Raw genomic sequence first — 27,128 nt, 5'->3', positions numbered from 1 at the left:
CCGTCGGCGAAACGTCTTTAGGCGAATCATCCGGTCACGGAATTGCTTCCTTTAGGAGGGCAGGGGTGGGCAAACTATTCCACAAAGGGTCACAGTGGGTGCGGGTTTTCATTCCAACCCATAGAGAGGGCCCCTTTTCATCAATCCATCCTACAGGTGCAATCAGGGGATTGCAGTCAGGTGCTTTTTGTTTTCTGCAGAAATCTCACTGGTTAAACTGCCTGTGCTGGGTCGTTTGGAACAAAGACCTGCACCCACGGTGGCTCTTTGTGGAATAGTTAGAACATCCCTGCTTTAGGGGAAACCTTTTGGTACAAAGCAAAAACTATCTAATGAATTGGCTCCGTGTGTGTGCACATTCAAATAATCCACATCTAAATTACAGCATAAATGTTCTCAGTTAGCAGGTCCCGGATCAGCTAATGGCATGGTATGTAACACCTCATCCAGAAGCTGCAAAGCACGATGGAGGTGGACCTCCACCCAACATGGTGTGTGTTTGATGCTCTGCCTTGGGTAGTCAGGCCCCCAGCCCTTGACAAAGCTTAGACGCAAGATACAGAGTCGCCGGAGGTCGTCCACGCCGATTCCCGCAGCTGCAGACAGGCCTGCAAAGGATGTGTGAAATGTTACAAATACATGGATTAAAGAAAAAAATATATATTATATATTATATCTATCCATCCATCCATCCATCTCTATATATATATATTTATATATATTTATTTATTTAATTTTTTTCGTAACTTGGATCTTTTTCGTATCTCTAGTCACTCATTTGCATATAAAACATTTCATAACCTGAAAGGCATTCGTAAGTAGAGGTATGACTGACTGTATATATATAAAACAGTCAGACAACATATTTTTCAACTTGTTTCTCATAATGCACTGGGAAAAAATGAACAATCAGAGCTAAACATCATCATCATCATCATCATCATCATTTTCTGAACCGCTTTATCTTCATTAGGGTCAACGGGGGTGCTGGAGCCTATCCCAGCTGACTCCGGGCCAGAGGCGGGGGACACCCTGAATCGGTGGCAAGCTGATCACAGGGCACAAGGAGACGGACAACCATGCACACTCACACCCATACCAAGGGGCACTTTAGAGTGTCCAATCAGCCTACAATGCATGTTTTTGGAATGTGGGAGGAAACTGTAGAAACCGGAGGAAACCCTTGCAAGCTCAAGGGCAACATGCAAACTCCACACAGGTGGACCGGTACACGGTCGATTGGTCGACCGGAAGGTAAGTGATAATTACCATTTAAATCGTTGCTCAAATTCCCTAAATACAAACTGCGAATTACTATTTAGTCATACTTAATGCCCTAGTAATAATTAGGCTAAAGAAAAGCTCCAAATTTCCCGGACTTTTATTGTTTTTTGTTGGAGAACTTGTTAAGACCCTGACTGACGTAGCTTCTTAAAGGGACAACGCATGTACATACAAACTCTTATACACTCACACGTCGGCTCAGTGAAACTGCTCATGGCCATTGTTGGCTTTTATTGATGCGTAGACCGTGTTGTTTTACATTGTTTTGTCGCCGGTCTTTTGGTCGTCGGTCTTTTGGTCGCCGTTCTTTTGGTCGCCCGTTGTCGCGGTTGGGGCGACCAAACGACCGGCGACCAATTGACCGCACACGGGTGGACCAGCCTGGATTTAAGCCCAGGACCCCAGAGCTGTGAGGCCGACGTGCTAACCACTCAGTCGCCAGGCTGCCCCCGAGGTTCTCATCTCATTTTCTGAACCGCTTTATCTTCATTAGGGTCACGGGGGTGCTGGAGCCTATCCCAGCTGATATCAGGGCCAGAGGCAGGGGACACCCTGAACCGGTGGCCAGCCGATCACAGGGCACAAGGAGACGGACAACCATGCACACTCACACCAATACCTAGGGGCAATCCAGAGTGTCCAATCAGTCTACCATGCATGTCTTTGGAATGTGGGAGGAAACCAGAGTACCCGGAGGAAACCCACGCAAAAATAGCAGTATTGTCCGCTAATTATAATACAGTAATGCCTCGACATACAAGTGCCCCAACATACGAGCAATTTGAGATATGAGTAAAATTTCGAGCAAATTATGATATACGAGCATACAGCCAGGTGTGGCCAACGCGAGAGGCTGCTTTTGAGAACAACATGGACACTCTCTTTCTGGTCGCAACTCCCTCGTGTAAATGGTTCTATGAGCCCTGGGCGGAGCGTTGCATTTTTTCAGTGTTTTTTTACACAGTGTAGAATGGTGTACGCGTGGCTGAGCTTGCTCGCTAATACGAGAGGAGTACACTACTTCTCGTTGGCAAGTGGTCGTGCGTTACACTATTGTGAGGACATTTGTGTGCATCATTTTCTGAGTATTTGAAGGGAAGACATAAGCAAACAACCCTCGATAGGTTGCAGCTGAAAGTCAGGGTGGAGGCGGGGCAAATAGAGCCAAGAAAGGTATAAAAATGTAAAACAAAATTAGAATTAAGTTTAGTGTATGGTTAGATTAAACTTATTTTTGAGTGTGTCTGTATCATAATCCAAGTTCTTTTAAATTTGTTTGTTATCTTACGAGCATGTTGCAGTGCAAAAAGTCCCCCTCCTCTCTCTCTCTGTCCCTCTCTCTCTCACCTCCGCGAAATCCGTCTAATTTTAGTACTATTAAACATCATAACCACTAGTTATTTGTTACTCTGTTAATAGATGGCGAATTAGAACAAATAAAAATGTTTTTCCATTCCAATATCCTGTTTTTGGGTGTTTTTTTCAGAGCACAAATTAATGTTTTTAGTTCATTTCTATGGAAAACGTTGATTTGAGATACGAGTAAATCGACATACGAGCTCAGTCCCGGAACGCATTAAGCTCGTATCTAAAGGTACCACTGTAATAATAAAAATATTGGCTGCTAATCGGGACATCTCTACAATACTCACTGACTGCAGGGGCAATGCCTCCAACACTGCCTGGTCCAGGTATATTTCCTGCCACCGCAGCCGCCTGTGCAGCAGCAGCAGCCTGAGCAGTCGCAGCTTGCTGTTGCATCTGTCTGTGGCACTGTCGTAGATCAAATACCTGAAAATCACAAGCAATGTTACCTAGACCAGTGTTTCCCAACCACTGTGCCGCGTCACACCGGAGTGCTGTGAACAATGGTCAGGTGTGCTGCGGGAAACTGCAAGAAGACTTACAATGTAACATTCCGAGAGAAAATTTCATATAAATATGAGATAAAATTTAATTATAACAAGGCTGATAGGTTTATCCTTAGGTATTTCCAAATTCACCTTTCAATAAAAGAGGCATCTGAAGTCAAATCTTTGTTTTAATTCTTGCAAGAAGAGAATACATCCATCCGCGTCTCCGGTCTAGATCATTCTAACAACTCGAGGTCTCTCTCGCTAATTTATTCATAAGATTTTAACGCCATGCCCCACAGAAGTCTAAACATTTTTAGAGTCTCATAACAATTTATCACAGTTCTCAAAACAATTGTAGGTCTGTCGAATCTTCCCAAGAGAGTTCTGATGTGAACAATCCTGAGAAGATGATGGTTCCTATAATAATGATAAACCTAACAAAGGTTAAAATCAAAATATGATGAACGTTAAATTATAGATTATACTATTACAAGATTCAAATTGTGAAACAGTCATTTTGTTGCTTACAGTAATCCCTCGATTATCGTGGCTTTACGACATCGTGTTTTTTTTCGGGGGAAATTTGTTTTCTTAATTAAATTTCTTTTTGTAAGTTCATAAAAATGTGAAAATCCACACTGAAACTCGCAAGTGGAAGCCACTACCCTGTCCTCCGCTTGCTACTAGGACTCAGCACTGAAATTATATATATATATATATATATATACATATATATATATATATATATATATATATATATATATATATATAGTTTTAAAATAGGGGTGACCCTACTTTGCGGTTTTTCGTTTATTGCGGCCATGTCTGGTCTACATTAACCGCGATAATCGAGGGATTACTGTACAGTGAAGGTCTAGCTAAACATGTTGGCACGTGTTAGCCAGAAAGATTAAATCCAGTTCTCTAGGGGAGCACAAAGGTCCAAATCAAGTTTGGTGCTAACAGTGACTCATACTGAAATTAAATTTCATTGACATTGTCAGTGACTACATTCTCTGTGATGATGCTCTGAGGTTAGGACTGGTGGACTGGGGTAGTGGCCACTGGCAGAGTATGAGCGCAAGTGTCCAAGCAAAAGCCTCCCTTCCAAGTACTTTCTCATCTTTTTTCAGGACTATGGCGGAGCCGCTCCGGCGGTGAGATCATGATTCGTGTGCCTTTGACCCTCGGTCGTCAAAGCATTCTAACACATTGTTTCTTGAGTTTTTCTTAGTGTATCTAATAAACGCATGACACTGTAGCCTGAGTTCATTCAAGGTTTCTTTGGATTTAGTATTGCGACTCATTTAACAATCATTAGGCTCTGATCAGGATTCAAAGTGTGGTGCCGACACATACGTGAGCTTTCACAGCTGGTTGTTTGATATTGAGACTAAAGAGACTTGCCTCATGCCTAAATTCATGAAGTGTTTGGATGGCAGCAACGTCCAAATACTTACAAAATGTTTTATTAGATGCCTTCGGTGCATAAAAAACCCAAAAGGACTCAAAACAACGTCCAAATCCTTACAAAATGTTTTATTAGATGCCTTCGGTGCATAAAAAACCCAAAAGGACTCAAAACAACCCATTCCTGTCCGGAAGGAAGCGTAGCCTGTTTTTGGCCAGGCTGAAGTCATTCCGTCCAAACGCCATGCCTATAAAGTGCCCTCAGTCTGTATGATTAAGCAAAAAGCACAAGATTTTAAGTGTGGTGCCGACACATAAATGAGGAGCTTTCACAGCTCCTTGTTTAGAGTTTTTCATTTTATGTTGAGACTAAAGAGACTTGCCCCATCGAGGCTTCATTTCGGCACCCTACACTGATAATGAGACGTGTCTCGGCTGCCCTGCCCCAGGAAACATTGAACAGTGAAGTTGAGACTGCTGATCCTATTTTGGGGTTTTTCCGATTATCGCGGCCAGGTCTAGTCTACATTATCCGCGGCATTCGAGGGAAGACTGTATACAAGCTTTATACAGACCTTGATGTATGCTCCAGGGTATATCTTGTGCACAGCATCGCCAGGGGCTCGGCCTGCCTCCCTGTCGAGATAGTAACTCTGAACGAACACAGCGTGGTCACTCATACACCGCATCCACACGTCGCATTCTCCGCGACATTCCAGTTGAACCCCTTTACCGATGTGTAACCTGGGACAAATAAGAATGGAATAAAGTGAGGTAAAATGTCAGTCATCAATCAAAGAAATGAGGAACGGAATTAAACAATTTTGATACCCACATAATCCTGTATGGTGATCATAATATTAACAAATATAGTCTATTGAAAGTTTCATGAGGAAACCCGTAGTTTAATAGGAACAAAAAAAATTATAAAGTGATTTTCGCCGCATACCGGGCTCTCTCACTGGCATCTGTGCGATGAACGTTACTCAGCTGGCCAAGGCAGAAACGGTCGCCTCCCGATGGATCGACATAGCCATCAACCGTCACAACAGGGCAGCTGGAGGGCACTTTGAACATCTCACCCACTTGAACGTCCATTTCAAAATAGGAAATTGAGCACCAAAACTCTGGTCCTAGCCAGACAATAGAACATATGTAACATATTCACATTATTTTCTCGCATATAGTCAGAAACAAAACTATCTAATACGCAGTTTAAATGCTTTACAAGTAGTCATACCTCTACTTACGAATGCCTCTAGGTAAGAAATTTTCAGGTTACGAAAGCTTTTTATATGCAAATGAGTGCCTTGAGTTACGAAATCCCCCCAAAATTAAATGCATTTCCTTATCCGTTATTTTATTTTGAAAATATTGTCGCCGATGCATTGATTCTTCCTTCAGAAAGTCGCTACACTCTACTGGGCTCTCATTGGCTGTCTCACAACAATCACTACCCATGTTTCAAGATTCTCTCTTATGTACTTTTGACCGCCGTTCATCGTCACGGAGCTATGACGTTGTTTTTTTGTTGAGTTTTTCCAAGTGTGGATAAAGCAGCTGCTTCTCTTTTTATCATCATGCCTCCTAAGAAAATTACCAGCGCGAATGAAAAGAAGTGGTCAGAGAGGAGGACAAGGTCGAGGGGCATAAAAACAAACTCTCTAGCGTTAATGGAACACTCGGCAAGAAGGTGAACGAGGAAGAAGCAGCGAGCATTCCAGCAGCAAAAATCAAAAAAATGCTGGAGAAATTTCACAAACTTTCCGTGTTCAGGAAAAAAAAACACATCCAGAGAAAATCTTTACGAGTCGTGCGATCGTCTATTTTGACAACGTTCGTCTGTTGCATTATTAAAAGTTGTCAAAGGCAATCGTGTTTGGATAGTTTTTTTTCTTTTTTTAAAAACGTCCGTCAACCAGCACTGCAGAAGGGCAATTTACATCCAAACAGGTAAGAACCAGTTGCGACTAATAAAACGGGTAAAAAAATAAATTCCAAAGAAATCATAAAACGTTAATTTTTGTTGTTGATTAATGTTGTTAATGTTATTATTTGAATTGTCAATGTTGCGTTTATGAGATGTGTGATCATGTGCTGAGCACTGCTCTCTTTCTGATGCCTACCGTTAGCTTCCTCTTGATCCCCTGCGTTTCAACGCGGATAGATTTTGTATGCTTGTTATTCATTTTAAGACGTTAATAAATCATGTTCTTATACTTTTCTCTCATTTTTGGGTGTTTCTCAAATCTTTCATACAAAATTGGGACACTTTGACCAATTTTAAAGGGTTTAATTGGTAGTTCTGTGAGGATCGTGGAATGAGTTAGAGAATTTACATATAAAGTACTGCTCTACTCATGAAATTTTCAAGTTACAAAAAAAGTTCGGGAACCAAGTAATTTCGAGAGTACAGGTACGACTGTACAAGAAAATAATGGCCTCTGCTTGTTTCTAACCTGGATGATTGGCTACAGAAGGGGCAAAAGATGTTGAACCCTGATGATGAGACCCTGGAAGATGAGACCCTGGAAAAGAAGAAAAAAAAACATTACAAAAACATTTCCTTCTTTGCATTAACACACTTTTTTTATAACACAGTTTTTATTTTCCTCCCTATAAATGTTTAAGCGGCTCTGAGTACAGGGATGGGCACTATTTCCAATAACGATATATATTTGGCAGAAGTTGCAATGCCCGGTGGAGCAAGTGGTTAGCGCGTCGGCCTCAGAGCTCCGGGGCCCTGGGTTCAAATCCAGGTCATGTACATCTGTCTGGAGTTTGCATGTTCTCCCCGGGGCTGCGTGGGTTTCCTCCGGGTACTCCGGTTTCCTCCCACATTCCAAAAACATGCATGGTAGGCCGATTGGACACTCTCAATTGCCCCTAGGTATAGGTGTGAGTATGCATGGTTGTCCGTCTCCTTGTGCCCTGCGATTGGCTGGCCACCGACTCAGGGTGTCCCCCTCCTCTGGCCCGGAGACAGCTGGGATGGGCTCCAGCAACCCCCGCAACCCAAATGAGGATAAAGCGGTTCAGAAAATGAGATGAGATGAGTTGCAATGCCATTGATTTTGTAATTTTGTATCCAACTACTATATTGAATATTTTGGTTTACACACTTAGAGAAGGTGAAGAAATTCAATCACTGTTTATTAGGATCCGACAGCCGTTTCTGGCCACCATAAAAAATTCAAATCTCAACGATGCACGGTTTGGAGAAATGTAGCATGAGAACTTCATGATAGTTGTGCTTGTTTACTTGTATGTTTGTATCGGTGCGAAAACATGTAATATGGTAGTAATAATAGGGGTTTTTCAATTATCGCAGCCATATCTGGCCTACATTATCCGTTATATTTGAGGGATTACTGTAGTGAGAATGTTACCAATAGAACAACTGCTTTTGGAAAGAATACATTGTGAGATAGTTGGAAATATACAATAAAATATTTTTATTCTGTTACAGATTATGGCAATCTATTTTGTTGTTTGCTGTGGAACAGGTACAAATTAACTATCTGGCATTGTATTTGAAAATGCTTTCATTGTATTTTCTAACCATTTCTTTCTGGGTTTATAATGAAGAAGAAAAATAATCCTGTAAGTGATTGGTTCAAAGGTTTTACAACAATTTCATCCTATCCTAAGAGGACAAGCAGTAAAGAGGATAGATGGATTTTGAGGCATATCTTACAATGTTGATTTGGATGGTGAAGTGGAGTTGGCTGGTTACCACGTCCATTTTGCAGGGGTCCTATTGGCGTGTAGGAGGCTGTGCTGCTGCCCGTCCACACCGCTGCATTACAGGAAAGTAAAAAGTTCAATGTGTTATTGTTTGTTCAGCTAGACCAGGGGCCGACAACCCTAAATGTTGAAAGAGCCATATTGGATGAAAAAATAACCCAATTCTGTCTGGAGCCACACTAAATTAAAAACCTTAAAATTTAGTCTGAGAGCGGCCCGTCGTACGAGTGGTTAGTGCAGGGGTAGGGAACCTATGGCTCGGGAGCCACATGTGGCTCTTTTGATGGGTGCATATGGCTCTGAGCTCAAATATGGAAACCGGTGGTGAGAGAAAAGAGTCCCGAACGCACCAATAGGAACGTCACGTCGGCACTGTGGCATTGATTTTTTTTTTTCATTAGTCTTCTGCATTCATTCTCTCATTGATACTCATTGAACTAATTGACATTCATTGATTAGAAACAGCTTAACAATGTAGTCAAAATAATTAAGAGACTTTTTGTACTTTAAAAGTTGTAAAATGACTAAAAAAAATCGCACATTTTCATGTGTTTTGACTTTTAAATTGTGATTATGGCTCTCAAGGAATAAGGTTCCCGACCCCTGGGTTAGTGCGTTGGCCTCAGAGTTCTGGGATTCTGGGTTCAAATCCAGGTCGGCCCACCTGTGTGGAGTTTGCATGTTCTCCCTGGTCCTGTGTGGGTTTTTTCCGGGTACTCCGGTTTCCTCCCACATTCCAAAAACATGCATGGTAGGGTGGTTGGACAATCTAAATTGAATGAGTGTTAGCGTGAATGGTTGTTTGTCTCCTTGTGCCCTGTGATTGGCTGGCCACCAATTCAGGGTGTCCCCCGAAGTCAGCTGGGATAGGCTCCAGCACCCCCGCGAACCTAAAGCTGTTCAGAAAATGAGAGAGAGAGAGAGAGAAAGAGAGAGAAAGAGAGAGAAAGTGAGAAAGAGAGATAGAGATACAGAAAAAGAGAGAGAGATACAGAAAGAGAGAGAGAGAGAAAGAGAGAGATACGGAAAGAGAGAGAGAGATACAGAAAGAGAGATACAGAAAGAGAGAGAGAGATACAGAAAGAGAGAGAGAGAGAAAGAGAGAGAGAGAAAGAGAGAGAGAGAGAGAGAGAGAGAGAGAGAGAGAGAGAAAGAGAGAGAGAAAGAGAGAGAGAGAAAGAGACATAGAGAAAGAGAGAGATAGATAATGTATGTATCTATATTAGCCTACTATCAAAATGATTAAGTTGGCTTCAAATACATCATGAGCATTCATGAGTAAATGTTTGTTTTCCCTGGAGTGCATTCTGTAGAGAACGACGCACATGACTGTTCTGCTGTACGATGCCGCCTCAAGTTTAACTTCATTGCCGTATTAATGAATTGTTGCATTGCATTGATGAAATTAAAGAAATCAGATTTTTGATGTCATTATAATTTTGAGGACTCGACAAAACAGCAACAACGAACGTGCATAACGCGCCACTTAAACACCTGTGAACGGTTTTCCACACTTTATTATCTCCAGGATTACAACAAATCATGCAGCAGTAGTCTATTTTTGCACTCCTCTAATGCAATCGCACTTTTTCTCTCTTTCCCAACTGGGTACTTGCCTGCAAATGCAGCATGCCAGGCAATCCTTCCACAGGGAAAATAATGCAAATGATTCGGTCCAAGAAAGGTTGAACCCTCTGTTTTCCTCAGTTATTTTTCTCTTTTCCCTTTAGGATCCATAATCCATCTCACATTCGCCGGTTTGTTTACAACAGCGACCGACCTTGCTGATAGAAACGTGTGTCGCAGGCTATGACGCAACTCTTTGTTGACAGAAATATTGAAATGTAATATTTATTCTACAGGATGTTTGTGTCATGTTTGTCCTCCTACAGAAACCATAGTAAACAAAAAATAAATTTCTATCATTTTAAAAAAAGCTCCAGGGAGCCACTAGGCCAGGGGTCGGGAACCTTTTGGACGAAGAGAGCCATAAACAATTCATATTTTCTAATGTTATTCCTTGAGAGCCATACTCCGAATTTAAAAGTCAAAATACATGTAAATGGGTGTCTTTTATTTTAGTAATTTCACCACTTTTAAAGTGGAAAAAAGAATACTTTTGACAACATTCTTATGTAGTTGCTAATCAATGAGAGTATGCATTCTAGCAGAGTCTAATGCAAAAAAAGAAGACTAAAGCAGCACTGGACGTAGTATCTCAGTTCTGTCACCAGCGGGTTCCATATTTTAGCTCGCAGGTTAGCGAAGAGCCAGATGCACCCATCGAAAGAGCCACATGGGGCTCCCGAGCCATAGGTCCCCTACCCCTGCACTAGGCTATGGAGCCTGTGGCCCCAGAGCCTATGGTTGTCAATCCCCGAGCTAGTTGTACATCTGCACAATGAAATAAGCATCTGGAGATTCTTTGAAAAAAAATTACAGTTACAATTACATTCAGATTTTTTACCCAACTCACTGTGAAAGGCAGCCTGGCTTTGAGAGTGTTTCCTGCTACTGTAGCCATTCTGACTGTGGGATTGATGAGGAGGTATAGAGGATTGTTGTGGATGTGGTGGTTGAGGTGTTTGGGGACCTTGTTGTTGATTTGGAGTTGGGGAATGTGGGTCTTGAGTCATAACTTGAACCTGTGGAGAATCAGTCTGGTGGCGACCATCACTATGACTGGCCTGTAATGGCATCATGGAGCCAGAGTTTGACACTATGGAGGAAAACGTACACAGATCAGGATCTTTGCAGGAATCAGACTTGAAGACAAAAGATGTATCATTTTTGGTTTTGCATTTCCCAGATTTTTAGCTCACAGAAAAACAAACACATAGGCCTGTTTTTGTTAGGGTGTAGTACTTTTTCCACTTTACTTTTTACTTGTTGCAAGAATTCCGTTAGTTTGCGCACCCACTCATCAAGAAATTATTTTGCATGAATTGCCATCATTCTGTTTTTCTGTCAAATCAAAAAATATTGTAAGTCAGCTAACTGTTTTGGAAGGTTATTAGTTTTCATATTGTTGGATCAGGTTTGCAAGACAATTTCCATGAAAAATGATGCCAATATTATTTTTCAAGCTATTTTAGTAGGTCCATTTCATTTGTACATGCAATTCTCATGGCTGATTATATTGAATTTTAATCCAAAGTTTTTCCTTTTCATTAAGATTATTTTGTCAGAATATGAAACAAAATATCACACATCAATATAGTTATTTTGCATGAATTGCCATCATTCCGTTTTTCTGTCAAATCAAAAAATATTGTAAGTCAGCTAACTGTTTTGGAAGGTTATGAGTTTTCATATCGTTGGATATAATTTTATCAGGTTTGCAAGACAATTTCCATGAAAAATGAACCAATATTATTTTTCAAGCTATTTTAGTAGGTCAATTTTATTTGCACATGCAATTCTCATGGCTGACTATATTGAATTTTAATCCAAAGTTTTTTTCTTTTCATTAAGATTATTTTGTCAGGATATGAAACAAAATATCACACATCAATATAGTTATTTTGTATGAATTGCCATCATTCCGTTTTTCTGTCAAATCAAAAAATATTGTAAGTCAGCTAACTGTTTTGGAAGATTATGAGTTTTCATATCGTTGGATATAATTTTATCAGGTTTGCAAGACAATTTCCATGAAAAATGAACCAATATTATTTTTCAAGCTATTTTAGTAGGTCAATTTTATTTGCACATGCAATTCTCATGGCTGACTATATTGAACTTTAATCCAAAGTTTTTCCTTTTCATTAAGATTATTTTGTCAGGATATGAAACAAAATATCACACATCAATATAGTTCTGTCAATTTAAGAAAGGAGACAAGGTTTACCTTTGGGTGAGACAGGCAGCTGAGTGTATCTGGTGACCGGTGGTGGTCCATGAGGCTCAGAGGACAGATGTGGAGGGTGTAGGGGTTGGCCATAGTGATCTGGAGGAGGCATCTTTAGCGCTGTTTGGTGATCAGAAAGTGGCATGCCAGGTGGGAGATCCATCTGGATACAGTCATGGATGTACTCTTCTTTAATAAGACCACCAGGTGAAGCTGTGGGATGTAACAGAAGGGTGTGTAAAAAATCCAAGTTAAATATCAGAAAACCATTACAATAACTTTTTGTAATGAGTCAATTTGCAATAAAGCTTAGTCAAACTTCTAAATTGAATTTATTCAAAGGAAAGAACCCGATCATATACAGTGGTACCTCAACATACGAGTTCCCCGACATACGAGCAATTTGAGATACAAGTAAAATTTCGGGTAAATATTTAGCTTGCGTTACGAGACAAATTTTGATATACGAGCATAAAGCGGACACGGGAGCACTGGGCGGAGCGTTGCATTTTTTCAGTGTTTTTTCCCCCGTTAGTCAGTGCAAATGGCGTATATACTACTTCTCGTTGGCAAGTGGTCGTGTGTTATCCTATTGTGAGGATATTTCTGTGCATCATTTTCGAAATATTTTGAAGGGAATACAAAAGCAAACAACCCTCGTTAGGTTGCATCTGAAAGTCAGGGTGGAGGCGGGCCAAATAGAATTGTTTTTAGTTCATTTCTATGGAAACATTCATTTGAGTTACGAGTAAATCGATATACTAGCTCAGTCCCGGAACGACTTAAGCACGTATCTCGAGGTACCACTGTACTGAAATTGGTAGATCATATAATGTACTGTATTTCTGTTTTCTGGAACTTACCTGTGTTGTGTAGACTGAGACCAACTATCAGGGGACACAAAAATGGCAAATCAATTCAAAATTTAATAAAACTACAACATCAGTCTTCACCGGAGAGATAATGCCTAAATAGTGTATTTCTAGTAACGTACTGGGAACCTACCAATGCCTGGAGACACCACCCTCTCATAATGGTAAGGGTTTACGCACACATTGTCATACTTCAGATCAAAGGCATACTGGCAGAACTTGACATGCTTGAGTTCATTTTTGTGGAGGTCAGGCCAGCGCCACAGCCGTGCATAAATCACATGAGGAAAACCTTTTCTCCCTGCCACCTGAGAGAAAATAAAAATAAAATGCATGAAGCAGATTTATCAACACCAAACATTGACAAGCAATTTAATGCAAGATTGTTTTTTTGGACTGGCAAGGCTGACCTGTAGTCGTCCATCAAGTGTCCTCTGAATTGTGACACACTTGCTTGGGTGAACGCCATTGGTAGTGATAGCAGTGATGAGCGAGTCCAACTCATCTTTCTTCTCCTTCAGCTTTTTGACCAAACTCTCAATGGCCCGCTTGGCGAAGCCTTCGTTCTCCCCACCCTGGCGGTGGCACATGAGGCTGTGGACAATGCTGAGGCAGGCGTCATTGCTACTTGGGGGGTTCACTGACATGATGCCACTGGAATGACACAAAAGAAATAAACCATCAGTCAAAAGGTACTAGGATCCGTCAAAAATATGCCCACAGAGAAAAATTGAAGTAATTGTGGCATGTGTTTAACATAAAACACACTTCTAACAAGATTCTCGGATTGTGCGTGTTCTTTCAGAACATAATTGTCAGATCTAAATGTCGCTGATGCCAAACCTAAAGCTTTCATTGTGCTCTGCTCTGTTCAATTCTTGGAACATAACACAAGCTAAAAGTCCCAATGGTCATTGTCAATTGAATAACAAAGATGTAATTTTGCAAAATGCATTGATAGGGGTTGAGGTTTTCACAGAAAGTTTGAATTCATTGTTTCTCTGCTACATCTTGCTCTCACTCACTCATCTTTTTTATCATTTCAGCCACTTGTATCTGGTCACCACCCACAACCAGTGACCATATACAGTCATACCTCTACTTACGAATGCCTCTTTGTACGAAAGTTTCAGGTTACGAAATTTTTAATATGCAAATCAGTGACTCGAGATACGAAAAAGATCCAAGGTACAAAATCTCCCAATAAGTAAATGCATTTCCTTATCCGTCATTTATTTTGAATTCCCCTTATTACGCGATTAAAAACTACAAATGCAATGTGGCACATATTTTCACACACACACACACACACACACACACACACACACACACAGGGCACACGTAAACGTCTAAAATGTACTACAGTGGACGGCTTTCGGCCCTGGTACAATGGGCCCTTGCCGCCATCTGGCGGGCAAAGTGGGTATTAAATCTATAACGGCCGCGGAGGGAGATATTTCAGCGGAGCAGGGCACATTTTCATATACTTTATTTATTTTAAGACATTAATAAATCATTTCCTTATAATTTTTCAATCCACGGCTTCAGTCCATTTTCCAAGCGTTCACACCCACATTCTGTTGTCATTCACATCAGGCATTTCCTCTGTATAGGACTAAAGTGCTGTTTCTTTAAGTATTGAGTTGTTTTTGAGGGTTAAAACCGCTGCAAGCACACGGAAGTCAAATGGCTTCATACAAAAATTTTAATTTAGTACACAAACAAGGCGCATCAACCATTTTAGAGAAAAATTTTGACTTTGAAGTGCGCCCTATAGGTGTGAAACTACGGTAGATACATTTTAAAATATATATATATTATATTTAGATATTAATAATTTACAGTCTTGACATGCTTATAGCTGTAATATTTAATAAATATACACGTTTTGATAATTCTACATGTGTACTTGTATTTCTGTATAGGCGCGAAAACAGTTATAATGGGGGGTGATCCTACTTCGAGTTTTTGTGTTTATCGTGGCTATGTCTGGTCTACATTAACCGCGATATTGAAGGGATTACTGCATGTGTGTGTACATATTCATTCGTTTTCTGAACCGCTTTATCCTCGGCTGGCCACTGATTCAGGGTGTCAGCAAGGATTGGCTCCAGCACCCCTCGCTACCCTAATGAAGATTAAGCGTTAATAAAATTAGATGTGATGAGTATATTGACTTTATTAGTCTTTTTATCTCAGTTTTTCTGTATATATAGGTATATTTTGTGTAACATGCTTATTCATTTATTTATTTAGTTATTTATTTATCTTTTCTATTAGGTCTACGATGTCTTTTCCTGTGTCTGTGTTTTCACCTTCTTGCTTCTGCAACAAAGGGAATTTCCCGAGTACTTGATGAATAAAGTTTAATCTAATCAAATCTAATGTAATCTAATCTAATTTTAAACTTTGATCTGAATTGGTGTGACCCTCCAGTCACAAATTAGCAAAAAGCTTCTGATTGGTTTAAGAAATTCTAGGTCAGCAGGAGAGAAAAGTCATGGATTTGGTAAACAGCATTTAACAGATCCTGGATCAGCGAGCAACCAATGAATAAAATCAAGGTTTAGGCAATATAAAAATCGCGTAGTCAGAGATTGCGATTCAATTTAGAAACGATAAAAACTATCAATTAGTCTTGAAAAAATGTTTTTTTATGAAAGTATTAATAAACTCTGCTTCTTTGTCATTAAGGCATAGGCTAGTATTTTAATGTTGATCCTTACAATTATACTTGGAGAAATCCTGTAAGTTACATTTAGTATCTAACCTTAACCCTTGAAGTGGAATTTAGTTTAAAAGGTTTGGCAAACCACTGTCCTACACCCTTAACCTCTAAACACAGAACACTGCTTATATAATTACCATTGTTAACACGCTGTATAATACATTTAGGAAAAATCCTGATTTATTTCCTGCTATCTTGGTTCTGAACCAAAAACTTTGACAAATGGCTTTCATGACAATGCATGCAAGCATCATTCAAACAAATCCCTTGAGCTTGGTCTAAAGTCAGCGCTTTAGATTAAATTTTGATAAATTATGTGTTAAATGTCATTTTGGGTTGTACTCGTGTGGACCGCCTGTTTTTGTGCCAGACATGAGGAAACCCAAACAAATTGCAGACTGATAGTAAGGACCCCAAACATACACTCACCCAACTGCACATTCAGGACACCTCGAAGTGTGCTTATATCAGCGAAGCCTTTGTCATATTGGCAAAAATGAAAGCAACGGAATCATGTCTAAGGTTATATTTGGTCCCCGACAATTTCTATCTGTTAACAAACGTTCCCCTGAAAAAAATCAAATGAAATGAGTGAGTCACATGAAACGTTCCAAATAAATGCTTAGCCTTCTTCTTCTTTATCTTGGTGAATATTTCAGTTAGCTGATTTGGCGTTTTTACAAGGCCACATGCTCTTCCATAGTAATATATGGCATTATAGCCAAAAATCTCATCTGAATTAAAACTTCAATGACGAATTGCCACAACAGACTAATTCACTTAAGAAAAAATAGGGGAATAAAAATGATAAAATTCATAAGTGTGGTCTTAATCAAAACTTCAATGGCGAATTGCCACAACAAACAGACTAATTCACTTAAGAAAAATTGGGGGGATAAAAAATGATGAAATTAATAAGTGTGTGACATTTTTAGTCATATTCCTTGTCAAATAATAAAATTACCAATTTACCATTGAAACCAAAAGTAGGTAAACTACAATAGACCTTATTTATCTGGTTATCTTTGGATATTGAGTCTGTCTGTCTGTGTGTTATGATCAATGTGACCACCACACATATCGGTGATGTCACGTCACAGAGTACTGAGTCTCAGTTTTCTAGAGAGGAAAAATGACTCCTGAGACAGTTTAATGCTTTTGTCAGTGATTTCAACAGTTTAGTGAATTGATTTATGAGCATAAAGAAGTACAGTAATGATGGTATACTTGTAGTATTTATACCTGACACCATTATGAGCATCTTGCTTTCCAACATATAAATTAAACACCACATTTTTTTTATTCTGAGGTATTCCTCATTTGGTGGGAAATCTCTATATATACTATAGTAATTTATACATAAACCCTTCCATCCGTCCTCTGAAACAGTTATCTTCATTAGACTCACATTCCATTAGTGCTGACTGGATCTGTAATTTATTCATTCATTGATTCATTCATTTTCTGAACCGCTTTACCCCCACTAGGGTTGCGGGGGGTGCTGGAGCCTATCCCAGCTGACTTCGGGCCAGAGGCGGGAGACACCCTGAATCGGTGACCAGCCAATTGCAGAGCACGAGGAGACCGACAACCATTCACGCTCACACCCAGACATAGGGGCAATTTAGAGTGTCCAATCAGCCTACCATGCATGTTTTTGGAATGTGGGAGGAAACCGGAGTACCCAGAGAAAACCCACACAGGCCCGAGGAGAACATGCAAACGCCACACAGTTGGACAAACCTGGATTTGAACCGAGGACCCCAGAGTTGTGAGGCCGACGTGCTAACCGCTCAACCCACCGGGCCGCCCTGTAATTTACTTGAATAATCAAATCATGTTGCTTAGTCAAAACGAAAAAAAAAGAAACAATGAGGTGAGAATAGATTCCCATGTAGTATAAATTACGATGGGGATCTCACAGATAATGGCAGATTAACGTTTTTAAATGTTGTATTAATATCTGTCCAATTATAATCACTAACTTCAGGAGCATTCAAGTTGATATTGGACCTAGTACAAATGACTGAAATTAATTGAAATTGTTTTGTATTTTTTAATAAATAAATGAAATTCTTTTTGCTGGTATGCACATTTTAAAATGTTGTCTGTTCTTTCAAGTTTAAATGCATTATTGAATTAAAATGCTTAAAAGAGTGCTCATGTTTTGCTTACCTGGAATTAAGTTGGTCAACCAATGAGTGACCAGAAGATTCACTGGGATCATGGTGGCCCAGTTCTGAATCAGTCCCTGAGAGCAAAATGGATAGAGACACGTCGTAAGAATACAATCGCTTATAAGACACCAAATCCTTAGATATATTAAGATTCTGGGGCTCATATTATGTTATATCACTTGCATGCTACTACACTATTTAAATCTCGTCCTGATTCCAGCTCCTTCAGATGATTAGAGTCTTGTGGTAAAAAAGACAGAGTGATGCTGTTCTCGCATACTCGGCCACCCGGACTGCCGCATCGGGAACCATCTCGTATGCTCGTATCTAAGGGCAAAAATTTGCTCAGAATTTTCCTCGTATTTCAAATTTCTCGTGTGTTGGGAGACTTGTATGTTAAGGTATTACTGTATTCAAATATGCCAATAAAACTAAAGTAGGGGCTGCTCATTTAAAGCTTATTACTTGCATATAAGCCATATTTCTCGCTCAAAAAAATGATGACTGAATCGGGGGTACGGCTAATCTGCGCATAAAAAGACGAGATGGACGAAACTGCAAGGAGACAAAGATGAAACGCCATAACGTAAGACAATGCGGCCGAAACGGTCATTTATTTCAAAATAGAGAAAAGATAAACAGATAAAACGCTAAACTAAATTTATTTTGACGTCTATGAATGAAATTCAAGAAAAAAACATGGGTATCTTGCATAAAACGTAAAAAAACTCATGTTCCTGTCACTGCTCGCTCGGGGCACGGCCATTTTACCTAGGTCCCGGCCGGGGCAGCCATGTTACCGAGGGCGCTGCCGTCTAAACCTAGTTAAACGTGCTTTGTCTGGCCAGATGCGAGTAGCCTTGATTCTGAAATAAAACAAAATTCCACTTTGTTTTGTTATTTTTTTCTTGTTCGAAAGTGACAACTATTGCAGTAATATGGAGCATCAAAAGAATTGAGATATTTTGACATTAGAAGCAATATGGCTGCCACAACATCTTAAACTTCTGTTAAGAAAATTGTAATTTCTGTCATTAGAAAGCATCAGATTCTCATCAATATAGACATTTCTTTTTTCTAATTGAATCATTTGATATTTTGCATTTACAAAGACAGGCATATTAAATTCCTTATGATATTGACCCTAATAATGTGCTTTTGATTCATACAGTATCTCAGAAATACCACTTTCTTAAGATTTTCCCTTCAAAGTAACACATTTGTACTCCCTATTAAAACCATGAATATGGAGGTGAAAATTGGGAATCAGGGGGAGGCTTATACACGAGAAATTGTAAAATTCTAAATTTTAAAGGCAATTTCCAGGGTGTCTCTTATACGCGCGGGCGGCTTACATGCAAGTACTAAATACAGTGGTACCTCGAGATACGAGCTTAATTCGTTCCGGGACTGAGCTCGTATGTCGATATTCTCGTAACTCGAACGAACGTTTCCCATTGAAATGAACTAAAAAACAAATTAATTCGTTCCAACCCTCTGAAAAAAAAACCAAAAACAGGATATTGGGTTGGAAAAAAATGTTTTATTTCTTCTAATCGCCATTTACAGTGGTACCTCAACATACGATCGTAATCCGTTCCGAGACTGAGATTGTATGTCGAGCTTTTCGTAACTTGAGCGAACGTTTCCCATTGAAATAAACTGAAAAAAAATTAATTCGCTCCAACCCTCTGAAAAAACACCAAAAACAATATATTGTATTGCAAAAATGTTTTATTTCTTCTAATTCGTCCGAGTGGGGGAACCTTTTTGCACCGGTGAATCGTAATATAACATAAACAAATTTAAATGAACTTGGATTACGATGCAGACACACTCAAAAATAAATTTAATCTAACCTTACACTAAACTTAATTCTAATTTTGTTTTACATTTTTATACCTTCTCCTGGCCGGGTTAGCTGTTTGCCCCGCCTCCAACCTCACGTTCGCTATCGATGGGCTGTTTGCTGTTGTATTCCCTTCAAAATATTCCGAAAATGATGCACACAAATGTCCTCACAATAGGATAACGCACGACCACTTGCCAACGAGAAGTCGTATTGAATTAGCGATCGCTCCGCTAACGGGAGCTAACAGGCTAAGGGGGGAAAAACACTGAAAAAATGCAACGCTCCACTCAGTGCGCGCAGAGACGTTACAAAGAGGTAGTTGCGACCAGAGATATTACACAAGGAGTTGCAGGGGAGAGAGCCAGTGCCCCTGATGTTCTTATGAGCAGCCAACGAGAAGTAATATATACTGCTCGTATTAGCGATCGCTCCGACATTCGCGCTGAGTGACGGAAAAAAACACTGAAAAAAATGCAACGCTCCGCCCAGTGCTCGTAGATATCTGTTATACACGAAAGAGATGCAGCAAAAAAGACAGTGCGCTACAATGATAAACAGCGTCTTATGTCTTGGCCACCCGGCTTTCTCGCATCTCAAAATTTTTCTCGTATCTACAGATAATTATTTGCTCGAAATTTTACTCGTATCTCGAAATGCTCGTATGTAGGGGTGCTCGTATGTAGGGGTGCTCGTATGTAGGGGTGCTCGTATGTAGGGGTGCTCGTATGTAGAGGTACCACTGTACGGTAATTTATTTTATATTGACACCAATAACTTTTCAACCGACTAATCCGTGGACTGTTGTACCTGTATGTCAATCTAATACGTTGCACCACTGTCTGGTTTATAACACAATGGGATTCAGATGTGCCACCTTGTACTCTGTTCTTAGCAAAGTGCAGTGGAGATAAACTTGTTTCTCATTACCAGTTCCGATTGGCCGCCAAAGCTGGGAACACGAGCATCGGCCCTGATTGCAGAATTGTTTTTTCACTCTGAGATTGGTAAAAAGGTAACTCAGATCATGACGTTACATTATTGCATCACTAAAACCTCAATGTCGATGAAATGTAGGTTAATCACTCAATTCCAGATATTTTACTGACGACCCTGGTCTTCTATACTTTCAAATAAATAAAAAATCAAAGTCTTTAATTCCTTAAGTGCCAAAAAAAACATTCTTTAGAAGCCAACTGTTTAGTGACAAGGTTTATTTTGTTTTTTTAATAGAAATATAGCATATAGAAAATGGGGATTTGCGGCGGCCCAGCGGCTTGAGTGGTTAGTACGTCGGTTTGCATGTTCTCCCCCGGGACTTTGTGGATTTTTTCCGGGTACTCTGTTTTCCTCCCACATTCCAAAGACATGCATGGTAGGGTGATTGGACACTCTAAATTCCCCCTAGGTATGAGTGTGAGAATGAATGGTTGTCCATCTGCTCGTGCCCCGCGATCGGCTGCCCACTGATTCATGGTGTCCTCCCCCCGGCCCGAAGTCAGCTGGGATAGGCTCCAGCAACCCCCGTGACCTTAGTTAGGGTGAAGCGGTTCAGAAACTGGATTTGATTTGAGCACGTCACAGATAATTTGTCACTACTAATGACCTGCTAACATTAAGTAACTTATCGATAGTTTTAAGTTCATTTGCCCTGTTGACAACTCAGTGTCGCGAATGTGAGTAAATTTATTAATAGCACTAGGTCAACATTGATGGCTCTGTACTGTTACTGCTAACTAGATTTTTCCAGATGAATTGAAATATTTCAGGACAAAGACATACTAGATCAGGGGTCGGGAACCTTCTTGACAAGAGAGCCACAAACAATTCATATTTTCCAATGTTATTCATTGTGAGCCATACTACAAATTTAAAAGTCAAAATACTTACATGTAAACGAGTGCCTTTTCAATTTTTTTTGTAATTTCACCACTTTTAAAGTGGAAAAAAAATGAATATTTTTAAAAGATTCTTATGCTGTTGCTAATCAATGAGAGGATGCATTCCAGAAGAGTCTACTGCAAAAAAATGAAGATTAAAGCAGTTCTAAATGTAATATCTCAGTTCTGTCAACAGCGATTTCCATATTTTAGCTCACAGGTTGGCAAAGAGCCAGATGCACCCATCAAAAGAGCCACATGTGGCTCCCGAGCCATAGGTTCCCTACCCCTGTACTAGATGATGCTAGTCAGATTTTATTAGACTCCATACTGATAATGGTAAAAATGTATAATTTTAAATATTCATTTTCATTCGTTTTCAAAAGCACTTATCCTGGTCAGCTGGGTGCTAGAACCTATCCTAGCTGACAACTGATAGGGTTATACCACCAAATTCATTGGCATTTCTTAAATGGATTTATTTCTTGTCTCATACCTATTGTCTGGTTTCCTACCATATCCCATTCAACAAGCTCTTGGCCTTCTGAGCTCCAAGCCAATCAGGAAAAGAGGTGAGAGATGCAGACATGACATCAGCAAGAAGCAACTATCTGGTTGAATACAATGACGGAGTGCAGAGCGGTTCTTGTAGATAGGTCAAAGTTTGTCTGAAATACGTACACTCAATTTCTTCATTAAGAGGAGCAAAGAACGTTCCTTAAAACTTGTTTGCATGTGTTTTATTTTCTCCTGACTGACACACATCCAATACGTGTGAAGCAATGTAAATTGGTCAGTGATGAGTGAGACAAGAGCACTCATCCAAATCAGCAGCTGTTTCCTTTTGAAGATTCCTCCCATGAAAACAGTCTCAATTGGATCTTTCTCAGAGAGACCTCTGAAATATTTCGGTGGCGGAGATATGGACCAGTCCATCTGGCGTCCCAGATTAAGTTAGGTGATTGAGCACTCTAAATCAATGTTTGCCAGCCACTACCCCTGTATCGGGAGTCATGGGCAGGTGTGCTTAAGGAAATTATCTGCATTTAAGTCATACAACGTAATATTCCGAGAAAAGTCGTAATACCACTGTCAAATTTTTTTCAAGATAGGTTTTGCTAACTGCAATTGGTTACCAATGACATCCCAGAATTTTTCATCCAGGTGTCATTAGATTTTAAAAAGAAATGCTCTATCTTACACCATCCTCTGTTACCATCATTACTTGTTAAAGAGAAATTGTCCCACTCAGCAGACATCGTTTGATTTACTCCGGACGAAAAGCTCAATGGTACTGAGAACACACGCTAATACTAGATCGGATCCGATCTTGTGGCAAAATTCGATACTGTCCCATACTCCAAAAATAGCCGTATCGGGCAAAAATACCAATACTTAGTATCGGATTGGGACATCACTAAATTAAATGAGATTAAAGTTGTAATATTAAGAGAATCACCATATAAAGTGGGTCCCACATCCCAAAAACATGCAGTGTAGGCTGGTTGAACATTCTAAATTGCACACTGCCCCCACTGACCAAGTCCATTAAACGCAATTTAGTATTTCATACCCACGAAGGACCTATATATTAGCACCATTTTCTTGTCCATGTCATGCAGTCACAGGTATTTGGTGGTGACTCTTCCTCGTCTTAAATACACTGTACACAAGAGATAAGATCTTTAGCCCGACCCCGACCAGGTCGGGTCGGGCTCTATTTTTTCGGCCCAATCTTACCTCTACTTAGAGCTGCAAACTACTCCGGAATTTCAGGAGATTACTCGGAAATGCAAGGCAAACTCTGGGACTCCGCACAACCTCCCTAAACTCTGCAAATCCCCAAAAATTGTCACTTAAATCTTTTTTGAAGTAACCATTTTGGAAAAGTACCAAATTTCTAATTTAAATGCCTCGAAATTCACATCATCGCTACGGCTTCCACCATCTCGATTCAACTGCAATGTGGAAGAATTCAGGAAAACGCGTGCATTGTGAATCATCCGAGTTGCAAGTTCTGACAAATGATTCGTCTTGTGAGACTTCAGTGCATATCGATTTTGCGTGAATCGCATTCACACCGGATAAACTCAGGAAATGGAACAAGGGTACTCCTGATATGGGGTTGACGGAGGTTGGCAGCTCTACTGTACGACAACTGAAGTACACTGTAGTCCAAATGAAAACTTAAATCAATAATTCCCAGGAATCATGAGGTCGTACTGGCTGTCACTCACTGATAAAATCCAAGCAGCGGCAGTGGTTTCCACGGAGTCCATTAAAATAGATATACGCTCGTCACCAACATGTAACCGTATACATATATATATATATATATATATATATACACAGACGCTCCCCTACTTACGAACGAGTTAGGTTCCGAGCGATTGTTCATAAGTTGAATTTGTTTGTAAGTTGATTCAGTGCTACATTTTGTATTATAATTTATGTTTAAGGCCTATATAAGTATATTGAAGGTTTATATAAGTGCATTTGTATGTTTAAGGCTTGTATAAGTAACACGCATTGTTTGTACTGAAAAAAACATTTATTAAAATGGAGAGAATATGTACAGTACTGTATAGAGAGAGAGAGATTTATGTATTAGAAACTGGCCGAAAGAAGCGATCTGACGACGATTGCAGTTTTCTTCTTTTTTTCATCATAAATGATGCGGTAGCACTGTATGGCATCATTCGATTGATTTGCAAACTTTGTGCAACGTTCAATATTTGGGTCCTGCTGCTCGATCTTTCTGTTTATAAATGGTACTGACGGTCGAACGATTCAAGTTGTATGCGTGAAATGCTCACCACTCTCACGCGCATCAAGCTTCGTTATTATTGCCACTCGTTTCAAATGAAATGGTTTGCCTCTTCCTTGCAACTCCCTCAATAGAAGCCTTTCGCTTTTTACCAACCATATTCAATAATGGATGCACAAGATATTTAATGATACAAATGAAAAAGGTTCTCTGCGCACTGGCGATACGTTCACGCACTTCCGCATTGCAACGAAGAAGGTAGACGCTGGGTGAGCTGAGCCCTCACAGCGCCAGGCGTATTAGCGGCAGAAAGAAGCACTACTCGGAAAAAAATCGAACTTACGAACATTTTTCGACATAAACGCAATTTGCAGACATGTTTGTATGTACCGTTGTTCGTAAGTCGTATGTTCGTAAGTAGGGGAGCATCTGTATATATATATATCTATATATATCTATATATAGATATATATATATATATATATATATAATTTCTGCACCGCTTTATCCTCACGGGGGTGCTGGAGCCTATCCCAGCTGACTTCGGGCCAGAGGCGGGAGACACCCGGAATTTGTGGCCAGCCAATCGCCATTCACGCTCAAACTCATACCTAAGGGCAATTTGGAGTGTCCAATCAGCCTACCATGCATGTCTTTGGAATGCGGGAGGTCCCCGGAGAAAACCCATGCAGGCCCGGGGAGAACATGCATACTCCACACAGGTGGACCGACCTGGAATTGAACCCAGGTCTCCCACTGTGAGGCCGACGCGCTAACCACTCATATATATATATATATATATATATATATATATATATATATATATATATATATATATATATATATATATATATATATATATATATATATATATATATATATATATATATATATATATATATATATATGTATATATAATACATATATTATATATATAATACATATATTATATATATAATACATATATTATATATATACATACATATATATATACACACATACATATATATATATACACATGCATACATATATATATACATATATACACATATATACAGAACAGAAAATGCAATGTACATTGTTTCATGTGAACTACATAGTACATGCCTGAAGAAATGGCCAACTGAACACATGCAAATAGAATAACGAGCACATCACCTGAAACGAACCTGGTATAAATCGAAAAAGAAGCGCGGCATTTTTTTTCTAGATAAAGGCGACAATATATCAAGCTAGTAATTGTGAGCAAGTTGCACTTCAAAATATAGATTATATCGTCTGGTTGGAATGGAGGCGGCAGCTGGAGAAACAAACATTCGCGTTGAATTGCTAATACTTACACATCAGACGGAGAAAAGAGAAGAACTTGAATAGAAAGACCGCTGAGCTGTCCGCCAATTGCTTCAAGTATACTGAGTGGTGTTGACCAGCTAGTATTAATGTTTACTGGCCTCTACATGAGCTGGGTTTTCACGCTGTCTGTCACACCGGCGACACTTCCATGAATTGCTGCCTAGCGGAGTATAAATGTCTACTATGCTACACAGCGCTAGCTTCAGTGTCTCACACTAGCTTTATCATTTTATCAGTCTTGCTGTCTCCTCGTGCATCCTGCTCGTTACTCACGCGCACGACACAATAACAATAGAGGGGAGACATCGTGCGCGTCAGTGTCGCGACACGATTCAGCCAATAGCTGCCAAGCTCTCATACGCACGGGAGGTGTCAACCAATGGGAAAGCTGTTTTCACCGCGACACTGCGAGCCAGGGTCTGTCTGGTTCGTCGAGATTGACAGGCCCGGGAGACTGTTTTCTTTAAGGTGGCGCCGTTGAGATTAGCGCTCCCCCAACATACATTGCATAGGCGCGAATTACAACTGTACCCCGAGGTGGGCCAAAACTTGAATTTGGAAATTCTTTTTTACTCCAACTTTTTTGGCAGTATTTTAAAAACCAGCCTCAAACACGACAGTGACGGTGTACTATTTATGCGTATTTCCACGAATGCAAAATATTTGTATGTGCAGGTCCATTCAAATTATACAAATTGTATTAATAAATTACTTATTGACATCAAATGCGCAGTCTTTTTGTCATCATTATGACTTCTTTTTTTAATTCAACTTTTTTCTCATTTAGAAAAAAGGAAAAAAACTTAACCCCATAAAGACCTGATGACCTTTTGGGTCATGTAAACTAAAATGTTAATATTTGGCATACAAGTGTGGTGTCCTTGACCCATAATGTAATTTTCACATACTGTACCTATGTTAACTACAGATATCAATTATACTTACATATAATGCCACAAATTTTAATGTATTTCTAATAATAGGGCTGCAACCTATTCAATGTAAACAGAAGTAGCACAATAGTATTTTTGTCGGCCTCACAGCTCTGGGGTCCTGGGTTCAAATCCAGGTCACCTGTATGGAGTTTATATGTTCCCCCGTTTCCTCCCACATTTTAAAAACATGCATGGTAGGCTGATTGGACACTCTAAATTGCCCCTAGGTATCGGTGTGAGCGTGCATGGTTGTCCGTCTTCTTGTGCCCTGCGATTGGCTGGCCACCGATATAGGGTGTCCCCCGCCTCTGGCCCGGAGTCAGCTGGGATAGGTTCCAGCACCCCCCGCGACCCTAATGAGGATAAAGCGGTTCAGAAAATGAGATGAGATGAGAAGATATAAAATTATCTACTCATACT

At 39.9% G+C, this 27,128-nt stretch overlaps 1 protein-coding gene across 1 annotated transcript; it reads right to left on the bottom strand.

Annotated features, from left to right (window-relative positions):
* On the bottom strand, positions 1 to 26,072 carry smad10a (SMAD family member 10a). Its single transcript, XM_077591090.1, has 13 exons — positions 25,761 to 26,072; positions 17,923 to 17,998; positions 13,430 to 13,673; positions 13,153 to 13,327; positions 13,011 to 13,034; positions 12,148 to 12,360; positions 10,774 to 11,016; positions 8,248 to 8,349; positions 7,010 to 7,078; positions 5,500 to 5,683; positions 5,126 to 5,294; positions 2,937 to 3,075; positions 1 to 608 (listed from the first exon to the last, which is right to left on the bottom strand). Exons 1-13 carry the CDS (start codon positions 25,762 to 25,764, stop codon positions 397 to 399), a joined length of 1,854 nt encoding a protein of 617 aa, XP_077447216.1. The 5' UTR covers positions 25,765 to 26,072; the 3' UTR covers positions 1 to 396.
* Positions 26,073 to 27,128: the final 1,056 nt, after the last annotated feature.

The sequence above is a fragment of the Stigmatopora argus genome, chromosome 21 (genome assembly GCF_051989625.1).
Source record: "Stigmatopora argus isolate UIUO_Sarg chromosome 21, RoL_Sarg_1.0, whole genome shotgun sequence".
NCBI lineage: Eukaryota > Metazoa > Chordata > Actinopteri > Syngnathiformes > Syngnathidae > Stigmatopora > Stigmatopora argus.
This window is presented reverse-complemented; position numbering and strand designations above follow the sequence as displayed.